This window comes from Pristiophorus japonicus, chromosome 9 (assembly GCF_044704955.1).
Source record: "Pristiophorus japonicus isolate sPriJap1 chromosome 9, sPriJap1.hap1, whole genome shotgun sequence".
Taxonomy (NCBI): domain Eukaryota; kingdom Metazoa; phylum Chordata; class Chondrichthyes; family Pristiophoridae; genus Pristiophorus; species Pristiophorus japonicus.
This window is the reverse complement of record NC_091985.1, coordinates 143632910-143648143: the sequence shown is the minus strand read 5'-3', so window position 1 is coordinate 143648143 and position 15234 is coordinate 143632910. Positions and strand designations below refer to the sequence as shown.

Genomic DNA, 15234 nt, shown 5'->3' with positions numbered 1-15234 from the left:
TGCCACTTTCTATAAGAGCTGTGGACGCCTCAAAGAGTCGGCCATGGGTCGGTAAGGACTCATTGCTCGGTCAGCGTGGAGGGGCCGATAGTTTCAAAATTGTCCTCCTGGATTTTTCCGGCAGAGAACGTCTCTGCTGCGCCCATGTTGCCACCCCACCGACTCCTTACCGACCGGGCGATCCCCTTTTCGCCCCACATGGTAAATTGCCCCATGGGAAATTGCCCCGCGGGAGAGGATCGGCCGCCGTTCGGTGCCTCCGATAGCTTTTCTCGGCGGGAACCTTCTTGTGGTTGGCGGCGTGTCCACCCTTAAACGGGAGGGCACACTGCCGCGGCTGCCATTTTATTTTAATTGTCAGCCAACTGCCAGGTCAGCCCGCCAATGGTGGCCACGGGTTCGGCCGGGCCGCCAACAGGCAGCCTGACATCTCCTGTTGGGGGCCGGGCCTGGCCGAAATCCACCCTGGTGACCCAGTGTTTGCCACTAAATTGGCTGCAGAGTTCGCAGCGGCCCTTCCCTATAACTGAAGCGGAAGGACGTTGTGTGTCCGCGTCGCGCTGATGTCATCAGCAGCGCTGATGACTTGGAGAGTCGGCCATTCCGACCTGCCTGCACTTCCACCCTAATGACGATGGCCGTTCCAATCCGCCTGCACTTCCGCCCTGCTGATGATACCACATCCGTCCCACTCCAACAAAATCCCAAAGACCTGAATTTCTACGGATTGTCCGCCCCATGCATTGGGGCGGACGAAACCCTTAAAAATTGGTAGATGTGCTCCATTCTGGGTGGAGAGCAATTTTGGCCCCTAAGAGTCTAAAGGGGCAAATTTGCCCCTTTTTTAGAGGCCAGTGAGCGCCTCTAGCGGGGTGCTAGCAAGGTCGAAGAGAATTTTCGCCCGGGAGTGGGGTTGGGGCGGGTGCTACTGGCCCCTGGAAAATTGTCTGGTAATTGCAAGCACTGTGCTGGTAGCACTCCAGGCCACTGCGCAACTGCCGATTAAGTCATTGCCATGCGCAGCGACCCCTCAACGCCACGCACCAACCCCTTTCGGCCCTGCGGGGGAAATTGCCCCATGGCCCGCGAGGCTGGCACGAGCGGATGTCAACAACAGCTTCACGGGTCTCGAAGCTGGCCGACCTCTGCTCGCAGGGCGGAAGTTAAAGGGGAGGTCTCCAGCACCCCGCGCCACCTTCTGAAGTGGTTTGCTCACTCTCAGGTCGGCTCCACTGACTGCTTCCTAGCGTTGTCTGGGACACCATCATGCAGCCCGGCACTCCGTGAGGCCATCAGAGGCCTTGCAGTATGCACAGCTGCCTTCCCCTTTAAGCAAAGGGGAGGGGCATTGAAGCGTCTCAGCGCTACGCAGAGCATCCGCGTAGTGCTGCAGTCCTCGCCCCAGTAGCACCCCGGGATCCACCCATAAAGGAAGTGGAGCGCGCATTTACTTTGAGGGACGGTAAGCCCAATTCAGCGACGGGGACGGGACTTCCCAGCCCCAGCTGGTTACTGCTCCCCATTGGGGTGCAGGGCAATTTTGCCCCCTAAATAGTGTAGAGGAGCAAAGGGATCTCGAGGTACAAATACACAAATCACGAAAAATAGCGAAGCAGGTTAATGGGCCATCAAATGCAAACAAAGCACTGGTGTTCATTTCTAGAGGGATAGAATTGAAAATCAGAGAAGTTATATTAAACTTGCACAGAGTCTTGATTAGACCACATTTGGGGGCCGAACTTGGTGAAGGCCAAGTCCTGCCCAAGTGCCGGCCAAAAAGTTGCCGATGGCTGCCGAGAGATCGGGTGGCACTTTGGGCGGGAAATTGAAGAAAAATAATTTAAAAGTTGGGCCGGCGGCAAACGAGCGACATACGCCATCAAACTGGGCGGGAGCGGGCAGGAGCTCCCAATCTCGGCGGCAAAGGCTCTTGCCGCTGAAGTGCTGCTGAGGATGGAGTCGGGCCCATGGAGGGTCGAAGACGTTCAAATAAAAATGATTGGAAAGAAAACAAAATTACCCAGAAGACCTTCAGGAGAACCCATTAAGATAAGTCGCTGTGAAAAAACATTTATTACAAAGTTCAATAACCTTTTTTTTCAGTTTTGTAAACTTACCTTGGGGGTTAGATCAGCCTCGTCGCGGCAGTCATTCCCACTGCTGGCGCCGAATCCCGCCGACTCCTGCTCGCACCAATCTGGCATCTCGGCGGACGGGAGCTCACTTGTGCCACTTGGCCGTCCGCTGATGTCAGCGGGCGGTTCCCAGCGGTTCTCCCCTCCTGCCCACTCCAGTCCAAGTGCAAACTGGCACAGGGCGGAACCCGAAGAGGAATGTTGGCGGATCTCGGCGGCAGTGGGCAGTAAGGCCATCAATTCCAGCTCCCTTGGAGTACTGTGAACATTTCTGGTCTCCATGTTATGAAAAGGATATAGTGGCACTGAGGAAGATGCAAAAAAGATTTATTAGAATGCTAGAGGAACTGAAAGGTTATACCTATCTAGAAAGATTGAATAGACTGAGGCTCTTTTCTTTAGAAAAGATAAGGCTGAGGGCTGACCAAATAGAGTGGCTGGATTTTCCGATCCTTTGCGCTCCAGGTTTTGCCTCGGAGCAATGTGAAAGCCGAGGTCTCCAGCGCCCCGCAGCGATCCTCCGGACGGGTTTTTCAGCAGCGCTGAGCAGGAATGCCCGGAAGAGCTGCGCCCGTTGTGTAATGCCCCTGGTTGCGACACCGGCGCGAGTTTTAAGTCTTGCCCGATCCGTCCGCCCGGAAGGAAGGTCATGTACTCCAAAAGTAAGTGCAATTGTTTTTTCTTTTAAATTTTTGTGCGATTTGTGTTGCGGTGACTTGGGCAATGTTTTGGAAATGTTTTTGTGCTTTTTAGGTCCGTTCCCCCGCCCAGGCCAGGCCTCTCTCCGTGCGCTCTCAGGCCAGCTGTTTAGCTCGAGAGTTTCCCTTCCTAGTGCCAAGAGAGGTGTACAATGTTTCCCTTAGTGCTGTGCCCCCTGATGCAGGGCTCAGATGCCCAAACTTAACAACTAAGACGGAAACTATTCTCGGCCACTAACTTCCCTACCCTGCCGTCATTATCATTCCGAAAACATAAAAGAATAAAATCTGACCCGAGGTCTTTAAAATGGTGATAGGGTTTGGTGAGGTCGACGTACAGAAGATGTTTCCACTTGTGGGCGAGATCAAAACTAGGAGCCATAAATGTATGATAGTCATCGTAAATCCAATAAAGAATTCAGGAGAAACCTCTTTACACAAAGAATGGCAAGAATCTGGAATTCACTACCACAGGGTGTCGTTGAGGCAAATATCAAAGATGAATTTTAGGGGATGCTAGATAAGTACATGAGGGAGTAAAGAATGGAAGGATAGGCTAATAGTGTTAGATGAAGATGGATGAGAAGTGGCTCGAGTGGAGCATAATAAAGCATAGACCAGCTGGGCCAAATGGCCTGATTCTTTGCTGTAAATTTTGTGTACTTCTATGTAACTCTTTGTGTGCCATTTTGCATTAGGAAATTCTGGTACTTGTTTTATGTGAATGTGTGTTTAGATGTATGGAATAACCTTTACAGAGAGGGAGAGTGAATCATAAGGTAAAGTTTGTGAGGCTCTGCTGCTGGCACTTTCTCCAATCTATTCTTGATCTGCGCTCCTATTGAGCGAGACTCTGTGCTGGTACCAAAACCTCACAACATATGTAATGTATTGCATACAACAAATCCAACAGTAGTTAAATTTCAATGTTTTTCCCCACAGATTAATTTGTGACAGTTCAAGATAAAGATGTTCCTATTTTTGACTGCACTAACTGTAGATATTTTTTCCCCTGTTCAATGTGATTTTTTTCTCCTTCCAGGATATTGAATATATCCGTTCTCATTATAATATTGAAAACTTTATTTACTTCAACCATCACCAACGTGAAGAACATGGTCATCTCTATCACTTTGCTTTGATCCCAATTTTCCATCACTTTACCAGACATTTTCTCAAAGAGATACTCCGGATCACTTTTAAGACATGCCTGTACTACCCTGTTTACCCCAATTTATCACGGACTAAGGTAAAAACAAAAAAAAACTGTTCTAATGTTTAACAGATATTGTAATATACCAGTTGTAATTAAATTACCTATATATCTTACTTTAAAAAAAAATGTACTTCTGTTTATTTTTATTTTCCATCTACATGTTCTGAAGTTGTTATCTGCAGAGTGGAGAATACAGTTTTGTGAATTGGCTGGGGTATTATGCACAAGTTTAGACCTAGATGTAGACAGTTGATGATGGCCTAAAACATTGTCTTAGTACAGCATTAAATTTACCTAAACTAAAGGTCCTTTTGATTTTTTTTTAAGACTTAATATGACTGATTTGTAATTAGCATAGTGATTTTTTTTCCATTTGGAAACTGCCGTACATTGCTAGTGCCATAAAGCTTACCATTTGTTTTTCTGCAATTTCCATAGAGACTATAATATCATTACTCATGCATCATATTTAGGCTCATTAATGCCAGCTAAAATGGGAGATTCATTCCTAACTTCAGATGATATTTTAGTTGTTTTGGCTTAGATTTTCTTGAGTTTTACACAATATATTTCAGATTTATTGATTGAGAAGCTAATGAATTATCTTTATATTACTTCCCGGAAGTAACTGTGAACCTTTTCTTTCAGATTAACAATCCACTTGCTCATTCCCTGACATCTGCCCTTCATTACCTAGTTCCTGTGCGCCGGAGACGACAGATTATCTATCCATTGGAACAACTTGGCATTAACGCCCCATCAAAGCGAATCACGCAGGAGAAGGTGGGTGACAGGAATTGTAGCAGCGAGGTGGCACTGTACCAGCCAGTTTTAGGACTTCGTAGATTGGGGCAGTTTTGCTGTCTGTATATACACATGAGAATTTGGCTTCTAATTACTGTTTAGCAAAAAGAACCAGAGATTCCTGTTATCATCCCCTCACAACCTGAGGAATCTGTCTACTTGTATAGTCAACAGTGCAAACAAATGGCATACAGATCTCCATGTTCATCCTTTAATCATCTAGAAACATTTTTATATTTAACTTCTAATGTTGCATCAGTGACCAGTGTGACTATATTTATTATAATATAAATAGGTGGAACATTTTGTTGCAAGTTTCCATTTTTGTGTAATTTCATGTCTCCAGAGCAGTATTGAATGAATTTCTTGCAATTTTTCCTCTCTTCCTGTGTGCCTAGTCTTTGCTCAGAGCTATAGCCGTGATCAGAAAATTGTTATGTAGGCAATCTATATGTACATTTTAAATACAGCAAGACTACTATTAGATCAGCTCCAATTTGTGAACAATTAGTCTTAGTCTCGATGAGCTACAAGTGAGCTACCGTCAGTAAAACCTATTACACTGTTATTATTTCTGTCCTTTTTTAATGGCAATTTCAGCGCAATTTGACATTCTCATTCTTACTCCAGGAAAAATTTATTTCCGAAATAAAAAATACAGCAGTATTATTTTAACAGCATGGCACTCTTTTTGCAATTCAGTGCCAATTGCTTGATTCGCTGTACCTTTTTTCAAGCATCACGGTTGTTAAAATGCATACTGTTGTTCGGCTGATAAGATTACTCATATTCATAGTCATAATTCTGAGACAGTAGACTCCATTCATGAGAAAGACATTTATAATTAACTTGGTCAATAAACTGAGTTGCCTTATTGAGTTACTGTCCAAATGATTAACCTGTTTTTTAAAAAAAATTACTTAGATAATTTATAGAACAGAACAGGGGACATAATCATAACATACATGATAGCATAACAATAAGAGAGCAGTAGGAATATTAAATAACAGGTTTAACTGGAGATCCTGAACACTCCCACTGAAATATCAAGAATACAAGGCCTTTTACAACATTTGGAGCATCACCATTGTACAGGTACTACATTACTCAAACAAATATTTGAAAATAAGGTTCCAAATTATATTATCATGACCCAGTTAACTTGCCTGGAAGGCCACATAATCACTTGAAGGGTGGTTGGTATATGATCAGTACACCACCAGTCTCTTCTTTAAATGTGCGGAGTTGTAGATGGTGCGTGTAGATAGTTTAAATGGGTAGGGTTATTGAATTCAGCATGTCACTTCTGACTCAGCGTCAGTGCATGTGAGACGCAAATCTGATTTTTGTGTATATAATCTGACAAATTGTATTTAAAACATGCAAAAAAACTGAAAGAAAGTACCCTAACTCCAAACCACTAAGAAGCAAGAGTTGACTGCACTCACTGAGGAGTGGGATAGTAAATTATAGATTATCCACAAGTGGAAACATCCTCTCTGCATCCACCTTGTCGAGCCCCCTCAGTATCTTATATGTTTTGATAAGATCACCTCACATTCTTCTAAACTCCAAAGAGTACAGGCCCAACCTGCTCAACCTTTCTTCATAAGTCAACCCCTTCATCTCAGGAATCTGCTGAGTGAACCTTCTCTGAACAGCCTTCAATACAAGTATATCCTTCCTTAAATAAGGAGACAAAAACTGTATGCAGTACTCCAGGTGTGGTCTCACCAATACCCTGTACAGTTGTAGCAGGACTTCCCTGCTTTTAAACTCCGTCCTCCTTGCAATAAAGGCCAACATTTAATTTGCCTTTCTGATTACTTGTTGTATCTGCATACTAACGTTTTGTGTTTTATGCACAAGGATCCCCAGGTCCCTCTGTACTGCAGAATTTTGTGAACTCTCTTTATTTAAATAATAATTTGCTTTTTTATTTTTCCTGCCAAAGTGGATAACCTCACACTTTCCCACATTATACTCCATCTGCCAAATTTTTGCCCACTCACTTAGCCTGGCTATATCCCTTTGCAGATTATTTGTGTCCTCCTCACATTGCTTTCCCACCCATCTTTGCTTCATCAGCAAACTTGGCTGCATTACACTCGGTCCCTTCATCCAAGTCATTAATATAGATTGTAAATAGTTGAAGCCCCAGCACCGATCCCTGTGGCACCCCACTGGTTACCCTTTGCCAACGGAAAATGACCCATTTATCCCGACTCTGTTTTCTGTTAGTTAGCCAATCCTCTATCCATGCTAATTTATTACCCCCAACCTCTTATCTTGTGCAGTAACCTTTTATGTGGCACCTTATTGAATGCCTTCTGGAAATCTAAATACACCACATCCACTGATTTCCCCCTTATCCACCCTGCTTGTTACATCCTCAAAGAACTCCAGCAAACTTGTCAAACATGATTTCCTTTCATAAAACCATGCTGACTCTGCTGGACTACATGATGATTTTCCAAATATCTTACTACTGCTTCCTTAATTAAATCTAGGTTGACGTTCCAGTGCAGTGCTGAGGGAGACACTCAACTTAGTTCTCTCAGGTGGACATAAAAGATCCCATGGCACTATTTCGAAGAAGAGTAGGGGAGTTATCCCGGTGTCCTGGCCAATATTTATCCCTCAATCAGCATAACAAAACAGATTATCTGGTCATTGCGGAAGCTTGCTTGGGCGCACATTGGCTGCCGCGTTTCCCACATTACAATAGTGACTACACTCCAAAAGTGTTTCATTGGCTGCAAAGCGCTTTGAGATGTCCAGTGGTGGTGAAAGGCGCTATATAATTGCAAGTCTTTTTTTATTCATTCCTGTCTCTTTTCAATATATCTGTTTTTACTAGAATATAAAGTGCTGATTCGAACTTGTCCTCTAGTAGATTGCAACTTGTGTTGGATTCAGTGCTGGAACTTAGACTTCAAAATTTATCTACTTACCAACATTCCGTAGCCCCATGAAATGGTGATAAAATGGCGGCCGTCGCTCTTTCGGCAGCTGGTGGTGGGTCACGTGACGGCCGCCATATTCCTCTCCCCATTTGCACTGCCGGTAACTGGCAGTGCAAAGGGGGAGAGGAGCTGGCGGCGCCCTGGGGGAAAAAATGGTGGAGTGGTGACGTCTATTGCATCACCAACGTGAACTTCCCCCTAGCTTGGTCCTAAACATGGCAGGTTAACCTGGCGTGCAAGCAGGCTGACTGTGGCGATGTCTGCAGCTCTTAAAGGGACACACACATCATTCAGGTAAGTTTGAATTTAAGGGTTGGGACTAGGATTTTTTAATTTTATTGAAGTGGTGACTTGCTGCAATAGATCTGAAAAGTTTAAGTGTGCTGCTGGACACAACATGCTGCGAATACTCAGCAGGCCACGCAGCATCCGTGGAGAGAGAAACAGCGTTCACGTCTCTGGTCGACATGCTACCTGACCAACTGAGTATTTCCAGCATTTTATGCTGCCATTTCACGTTTACAGCATCCACTTGCAGAGGGAAGAGGAAGACGCAGAAGAGGAGGAAGCCAAAGAAGAGGAATCGGACGGAAGGCTGCATCTCAGACAGCCCTTTTGTGGCCGGGATATCCAGGATGGAATCATCTGTCTGTGGTCCCACACTGGCTGGGCAGGTTTTCTCTTGGTCACCCACTGGCTCGGCAGGATGCATTTCTTGGGTGTGTGAAACGAGCAAGGCGCAAGGATGGAGTTGTGCTGACGGAAGGGCAGGAAAACAAGAGCTGCATGCCAGAAGGAGGATAAAGTATGAGGATACCCGCACTTTGTATCCTTTCAGCCCCGCCACTGGCCAAGGGCTCAGTCATGCCCCTGCCAAGAATGGCCTGCATCGTCTCTTCCAAGGGTGTGAGGTGAGGCTAAGAATGGGAGATGTGCCTCGTCATTGGTGCAGATTGTTGGTAGATGTGTGATTGGGGTTTGTGCATTGAGCAGTGTGTGAAGCTAGTGGTGCACTTAGTAGGAGATGGCTTTTGAAGATGCATTCACTGACCTTGACCAGTGGTCTGAGGTAATGAAGCTTCTTTGGGCACTGGAGCCAGATGATGGTGCAACACCGTTGCCAGTGACTGCCTCGGTGATGTACCCCCACATCATTCTTTCTGGAGGGCCTCCTGTCCCCTGTGGGTAGCGGGCCGCTCTTGCAGTGTTGACCACCTGCACAAAGCTGGAGTGCGAGACCCTGGGTGCCCCTTCCCTGGCTTGCTGAGCCATTTGTGTTCGTGCTGAGGCATTTTTCTCATTTTTTGAGGTTAGGAAGGTAATTTATCTTTAAGAGTTGAATATTCATATTTGGGACTTCTTTTTAATGATAAATATTTTTTAAAAGGCAGCAAGGACTGAAAACTGAAATAAAAACAGAAAATGCTGGAAATCTCAGTGGGCCAGGCAGCATCTGTGAAGAGAAAAACAGATTTAACGTTTCAAGTCAATGACCCTTCGAGATTTCCAGCATTTTCTGTTTTTATTTCCGATTCTAGCATCCACAGTATTTTGCTTTTGTAGGACTGAAAACTGCATTGTTTCACTTCATTTTATTTTGTATTGCTTCAGTGTGCATGGCCCCTTTAAATCTGAGACCTTTTCATTTCCCAAAATTCCCCAGAGGCTGTGCGAGGCTTGAACCCCGCACCTGCACAGGAACATCGTCTCGGAAGTCTCCAGCAATGCCACCAAGACAGTATTGCATGATAGGTAAGTGCTGCGCAAACAATCTCCATTCCACCCCAGACGAATTTTGTTCCCTTAGCGTTGTGGTCATTTTCAGCAGCCGTCAACTCCAGTTACCGGTGGCACTGGAAATTTTGCTGGCTAGCACGAATTACTCTCCCCTTTTCTTTGTTTATAGCCTCTCTACAAGTTCCCTTGTTCAGCAGTTAATGAAGACCTCGAAACTAACAAACATTCTAACAGATGGGACCACAGCAAGTTAGGCAGAGGAGGTAGTGTACATATAGCTGGTGGGCAGATTCATTGAGGAAGAAAGACTACCCATCTCTGGACTAACTTCAATCAAGCCCAGATTACCAATGGACTCAACCTGAGTTTATATTAAGGAGGCACTCGAGGTTATGAAGAGAAAGCTAATTTTGATAAAACCTGGGGTCGAAATTGCTCTGTTTTGCGTCACCCACTAACGCCTCCAGGCTAACAGTTTTCGCCGTAAGGGGGCACTACCAGCTTACTCAAAGTTTCATGGGAGTTAACAGAGGCACTGCCACGGTAGCGCCCCGGGCCGCCGTGCAATTGCCGATGACGTCATTCCCGTGCGCAGCAATCCGTTAGCGCCGCATGCTGACCCCTTTCCGCCCCACAGCAGAAATTGCCCAGCGTCCCGCAAGGCTGCCATGAGCAGTGTCAGCGCCAGCCTCATGGGTCATGAACTGGGTCGTTATCCACGTCACGGGGCCAAAGTTAATGGGGAGGTGGGAAGCACCCCACGCCGCCATCTTGCCAGTTTGGCTGACTTACTTTCCATTGCAAGGTCCGGGCCACCATTGTGCAGTCTGGCACTCTGTTTTGGGTGCCGGGCTGTGGCCTCGGCATCATACCACCCTGGTGGCCCCTTGGAGGCCATCAGAGGCCTAGCAAAGTGCGGAGCGGCCCTCCCCTTTAACCGAAGGGGAGGGGCATTGAAACGTGTCAGCACTACATGGTGCAACCACATAGCGTTGACCAACGCGCCCCAGTAGTGTCCTGGAACCATGGAGATTGCGCTCCACTTCCTGTGAGGAACGGTAACTGCAATTTCACGGCCGGGGCAGGACTTCCGCGCCGGACGCAGCAAGTCCCGCCCCGAGTCGGTTACCGCCCACAATCGGGCCGCTGGGGAATTTCTCCCCCCTCTTGTTTTCTAGCAGCAGCCAGTTGACAGAGCAGAAATGTAATGGATGTCAACTCCAACACTACATAAATACAATTGTTTAGATCTCCATTACAAACGACAGAAACAGCTGGTTATGCCTGGCTGTTAGAACTCAGGTTTTTTAAAGTACCGTTTTCAATTTTAGTGGTTTCACAGTGGTTTCTGGGTGATCCAGAAGCTTTACCCAGAGCTAAAAATTACCCCAAGCACACTGTACTTTACATAGATTACCTTCTCAACCTCCTTGGTAGATGGAATGTGAAAACATAGATCAAAACATTTGTACAGGCTAATATTACTACAGCATTACAACTTGAAGCATTATGACAGATCAAATTTAGGCTACTATAATTATGCTGCTGTAATCCTTTTAAATGTTGTGTCTCTTGGAAAAGCTAAAAAGTCCACATAAATTTTATTCATGGATGCATTCTTTAAAAAAAGGAATGTAAGCTTAAATGCATTATTGTCCATCAAAGTAAAAGCTGCAATTTGTTTGTGTCTACACAAGGTAATATTCATATATATATATGAATGGCTGGATTTTAAGATTTTGGGGTTTTTGGGTGAAAATTACCGTTTTCACTGCGCTAGCGATTTTAGGCCGAACTTTCGGCCTTTGGGGTCTGTGCCAGGGGCGCATCGCAAAGGGAGACGTTGCACAATTATTCTCGGTGCAAAACACAAGTTTCGCCAACTTTAGTGCGGGGTCATTTGTGCTGCGAGAGAGGCCTTGGGAGGGGGGAAAAAATAATTCAAAAAAACATTCCAAAAATATTATCAAGACCGTTAACTAACTAATCGCTGCAAAAAAAATTAAAAATTAAAACTTTAACTTACCTTTTTTGCAGGTTTTCTAACTTACTGCTGTTGGCAGGGCTGCACCACTAAGTTTGATCTGTTGCTGTTCTGGGCAAGGCGTACGGGTGGGGAGAGTGCCAAAACTCAGATGGTAATGCAATCCGCGTTGTTACATGTCTGGTGCAGCTCTCCCTGGCGGTACTTTCCATCGCCACCACAAACCGGTAACTGAGGATCCTGCCCGGGCTTTGCGACCAGATTTGCGCCGCGGAGGGTCAAATCGCGGCGAAAACCGGTCACAAACCTCTCAAAAATCCAGCCTAATGTACTGAGCATCTATTGGAGTTAATTGCATTCGTAGCTGTTCTCCATCAGAGACTTTTAGAATGAAAGAAACTGGCACAGCAAAATGGAACTAGTCTATCAAAATACTTTGAATTTGCTCCTGCCCAAACTTTGTTGAAGAAAATTTCCAAATCACAGGTTTCTTAGAGGTTCTCGTCTGGAAGAGCAAAAACCCCCTTTTTATGAATTATATTTCTCTTTAATCTTACCATTTACTATGACATCATATTAACAGCTGCTGCATTTTTTAGACATGCAATTAGTTAAATGTTAGGCGATTTGCTTTGTGTACATTCAGACAAAAATTTATCATGGTTAATGATATTCTTCAAAAATCAACGTGCATTCAAGGCTGTAATACCTACACCAACTCCAGCCAATCATAACCCTTTCATGTCTTCTGGCACAGACATGGCACCAGTCTGATATAATTTAACAAATGTGGCTGCCGACCCTTTCAATAAGTAAATCAAACAAAAAAATCTTACCAGCAAAAGTTCGAAGAATATTTTCATTGGTATTTTAGATGGGGGAAGGAGTAAGGTTTAATGACAGCTATTTTATGTTTCAAAGCCATGCCTCTAAATTTCCAGGTGATGAGTTTTGCTGTATTTGCAAGTTGAGTTTCAAGAGTTAGTTCATTTGCATATCCATGTAAAATGGGAGTAATTTGCTGGAATGCTTGGAAATTATATTGTAATTTTGAAAAAGCCAATACTGGCTGAAGATTGTAGCAGCAGATCGGCAGGTAAGTAGCAATGGACATTGTTTCACTGAGTTGATTCCCAGGTAGTGTGACTGGACGTCTCATGAGTATTTTTGTGTCACTTTTCAAAAATCTCTTACCACTGGAACATGTCGAAGAAGGGATAAGTGGCATAAAAGAGGTATAAAAGAAGAGCTTACAGTTTCAATGAGTCCGCCTGCATACCTTTCTCAATAAAAAAGAGCAGAGGAAAGATAAACTGCTGGGTCTCCATGGAAGAAAACTTCCAAAAATGGATTCTCATGCCATGTGGAGGGAGGTGACACTGAATGCCATCTTTATCATCCTTCCCCACGACTGCAGACCAGTGCCGCAAGAAGTTTAGTGATCAGACCAGAGAAGGCAAGGTAACCAATTCCCACTCTCCCTTTGCCTACTTCAGAACCCTGGGCACCCTCACAATCTAAAAGTAACATTGTGCAAATAATCCTTACCACTAGTTAAGGGAAGCACTAACTTGGGATTTTACAGTATTGTGTCACTATCTCCCCTTCCATGAACAGCATTAAAACTGTTATATATGCAGACTATAGATATAATCTCTGTATGGTCACTGTATAATTGCATAAGATGGAGACTTGTTTACCTGATGTACTATGAATAAGATTTACACTGTGTATATACATGCTGGCACCACTAGAGGGTGCAACTGGTGGAGACCAGGGTTTCCTGCCCTGGTGGCAGGGGCTGTATAAAAGGGGAGCCACCATGCGGCTGCCTCACTCTGGAGTTAGGAATAAAGGACCAAGGTCACTACAGTTTGAGTACAACACATTGCCTCGTGGAGTCATTCATAGGCACATCACAGACATAATAACTGGCGACGAGAATACGGACTTTCTTGCGATTATGGCTACCTTTGGCACACTAAAAGATAATGCAGAGGGTGATGATTGGGATGCTTTCACGGAAAGGCTCGAGCTATATTTCGTGGCAAATGACCTGGCAGGGGTGACGCACGCGTCGGCGGAGAAGCGCAAGGCTATACTGCTGACCAGTTGTGGGCCCGAGGTCTACCGCCTCATCAGAGACTTGCTGGCACCCACGAAGGCCAAGACTAAGACATACGATGAGCTGACTGAACTAATTCGCGACCAACTAAAACCAAAACAGAGCATCCTCACGGTCAGGCACAGATTCTACATTCATCGCAGACCTGAGGGTCAGGAGATTGCAAAATATGCTGCCGACCTCAGGAGACTTGCGGCACTGTGTGATTTTGGCATGCACCTCAACGAAGCGTTACGAGACATCTTTGTTATAGGAATTGGTCACGAGGGCCTCCTTCACAAGCTATTATCTGCCGACACCACAGTCAACCTGCAGAAGGCCACCAGCATCAGTCAGGCGTTCATGACCTTGACCTGCAGCACCAAGCAAATGATTCATCGTGTGGACTCAAACCCGGCAAGTACTGTACACAGAATGGTGTCTTTCACAGGCAAGACTGTAGAATGTGGCTCTGCCCAGGGCAGAGAGCACAGACCTCAGGGTTCCAGAACTCAGAGTCAGCCGAGGGGTGCTAATCAAGTAGCACCATGCTGGCGTTGCGGAGGAAATCATAGGGCTCACCAGTATCGGTTTGCTGAGTACGTATACGTATACGTATACAAAGCCTGTAACATGAAAGGTCACCTATGTAAAAGAAATACGACTCACCACCGAGCAGAGGAGTCGGTAGATGACTTTGAATCCAGCGGGGATTATGATGATTTGACCAGAGAGGCAGCTCAGCCCCAAGAAGAAGTGTATGGAGTATATATCTGCACCACTTATTGTCCTGCAGTGGCGATGGAAGTCAAGATAAGCGGCGTTCCAGTCTTCATGGAAGTGGACACAGGAGTGAGCCAGTCAGTGATGAGCCAGGATGCCTTTGAGAGGCTATGGAACGAAAAACGACCTGAGCTGGTTCCAGCACAGGAAAAGTTGCGCACCTATACCAAGGAGCTGATCCCAGTCCTTGGTAATGCGGATGTAAGTGTAATCCATAATGGCATGATGCACAAGTTACCTCTGTGGATTGTTGCAGGTGATGGTCCAACGCTAATAGGAAGAAGGTGGATGGGGAAGATCCCAGTGGAAATGGGAAGACCTCTTCACTCCAGCAATCGATGTCCCCCATGCTCAGAGGCAGAGCAAAACTTCAACTTCACTTGGGCCAGGCACCAGAGAATAGACCAGCGCAGCACCTGAGGCACAGACCGTCCATCATGACTGCGTGGCAATGATCCGACCGGAATAACCTAAAGGTACCTTCCCGGCTCCAGTGGCAGGACTCCTGGGGAGGAAGATCGAATTCACAGGCATTCTTCCAGTTTTTGTGGCAGAATCGCGGGAGAGAAGGATCAAGGCAGTTGACCTCGAGGACAGAGGCAAGATGGCGTCCCTGCTGTAGCAAGGTGCAGCGTGGTGTGGCAGGGTTCTCTTAAAGGAGACCTACAACCAACTGAACTTAGAGACATTGTATGCATGGCAATCAATGTAACGAACCAATTAAGAATGTAAAGAACAAAATGTTGTTGCGAGATGTCGGGAATAGAATGTCCCCAAATGTAGCAAGCGAGCAAATTCGGGAGGGTA

The 15234-nt window shown here is 45.6% G+C and overlaps 1 protein-coding gene across 1 annotated transcript in view; it reads left to right on the top strand.

Moving 5' to 3' along the window:
- The window catches only part of cfap61 (cilia and flagella associated protein 61), a 445137-nt gene that overhangs the window by 182592 nt on the left and 247311 nt on the right, over nucleotides 1-15234 (top strand). The window contains exons 15-16 of the mRNA XM_070889895.1: nucleotides 3876-4082; nucleotides 4698-4832. Coding sequence (XP_070745996.1) covers nucleotides 3876-4082; nucleotides 4698-4832 — 342 coding nt within the window. The remainder of the gene's footprint in view (nucleotides 1-3875; nucleotides 4083-4697; nucleotides 4833-15234) is intronic.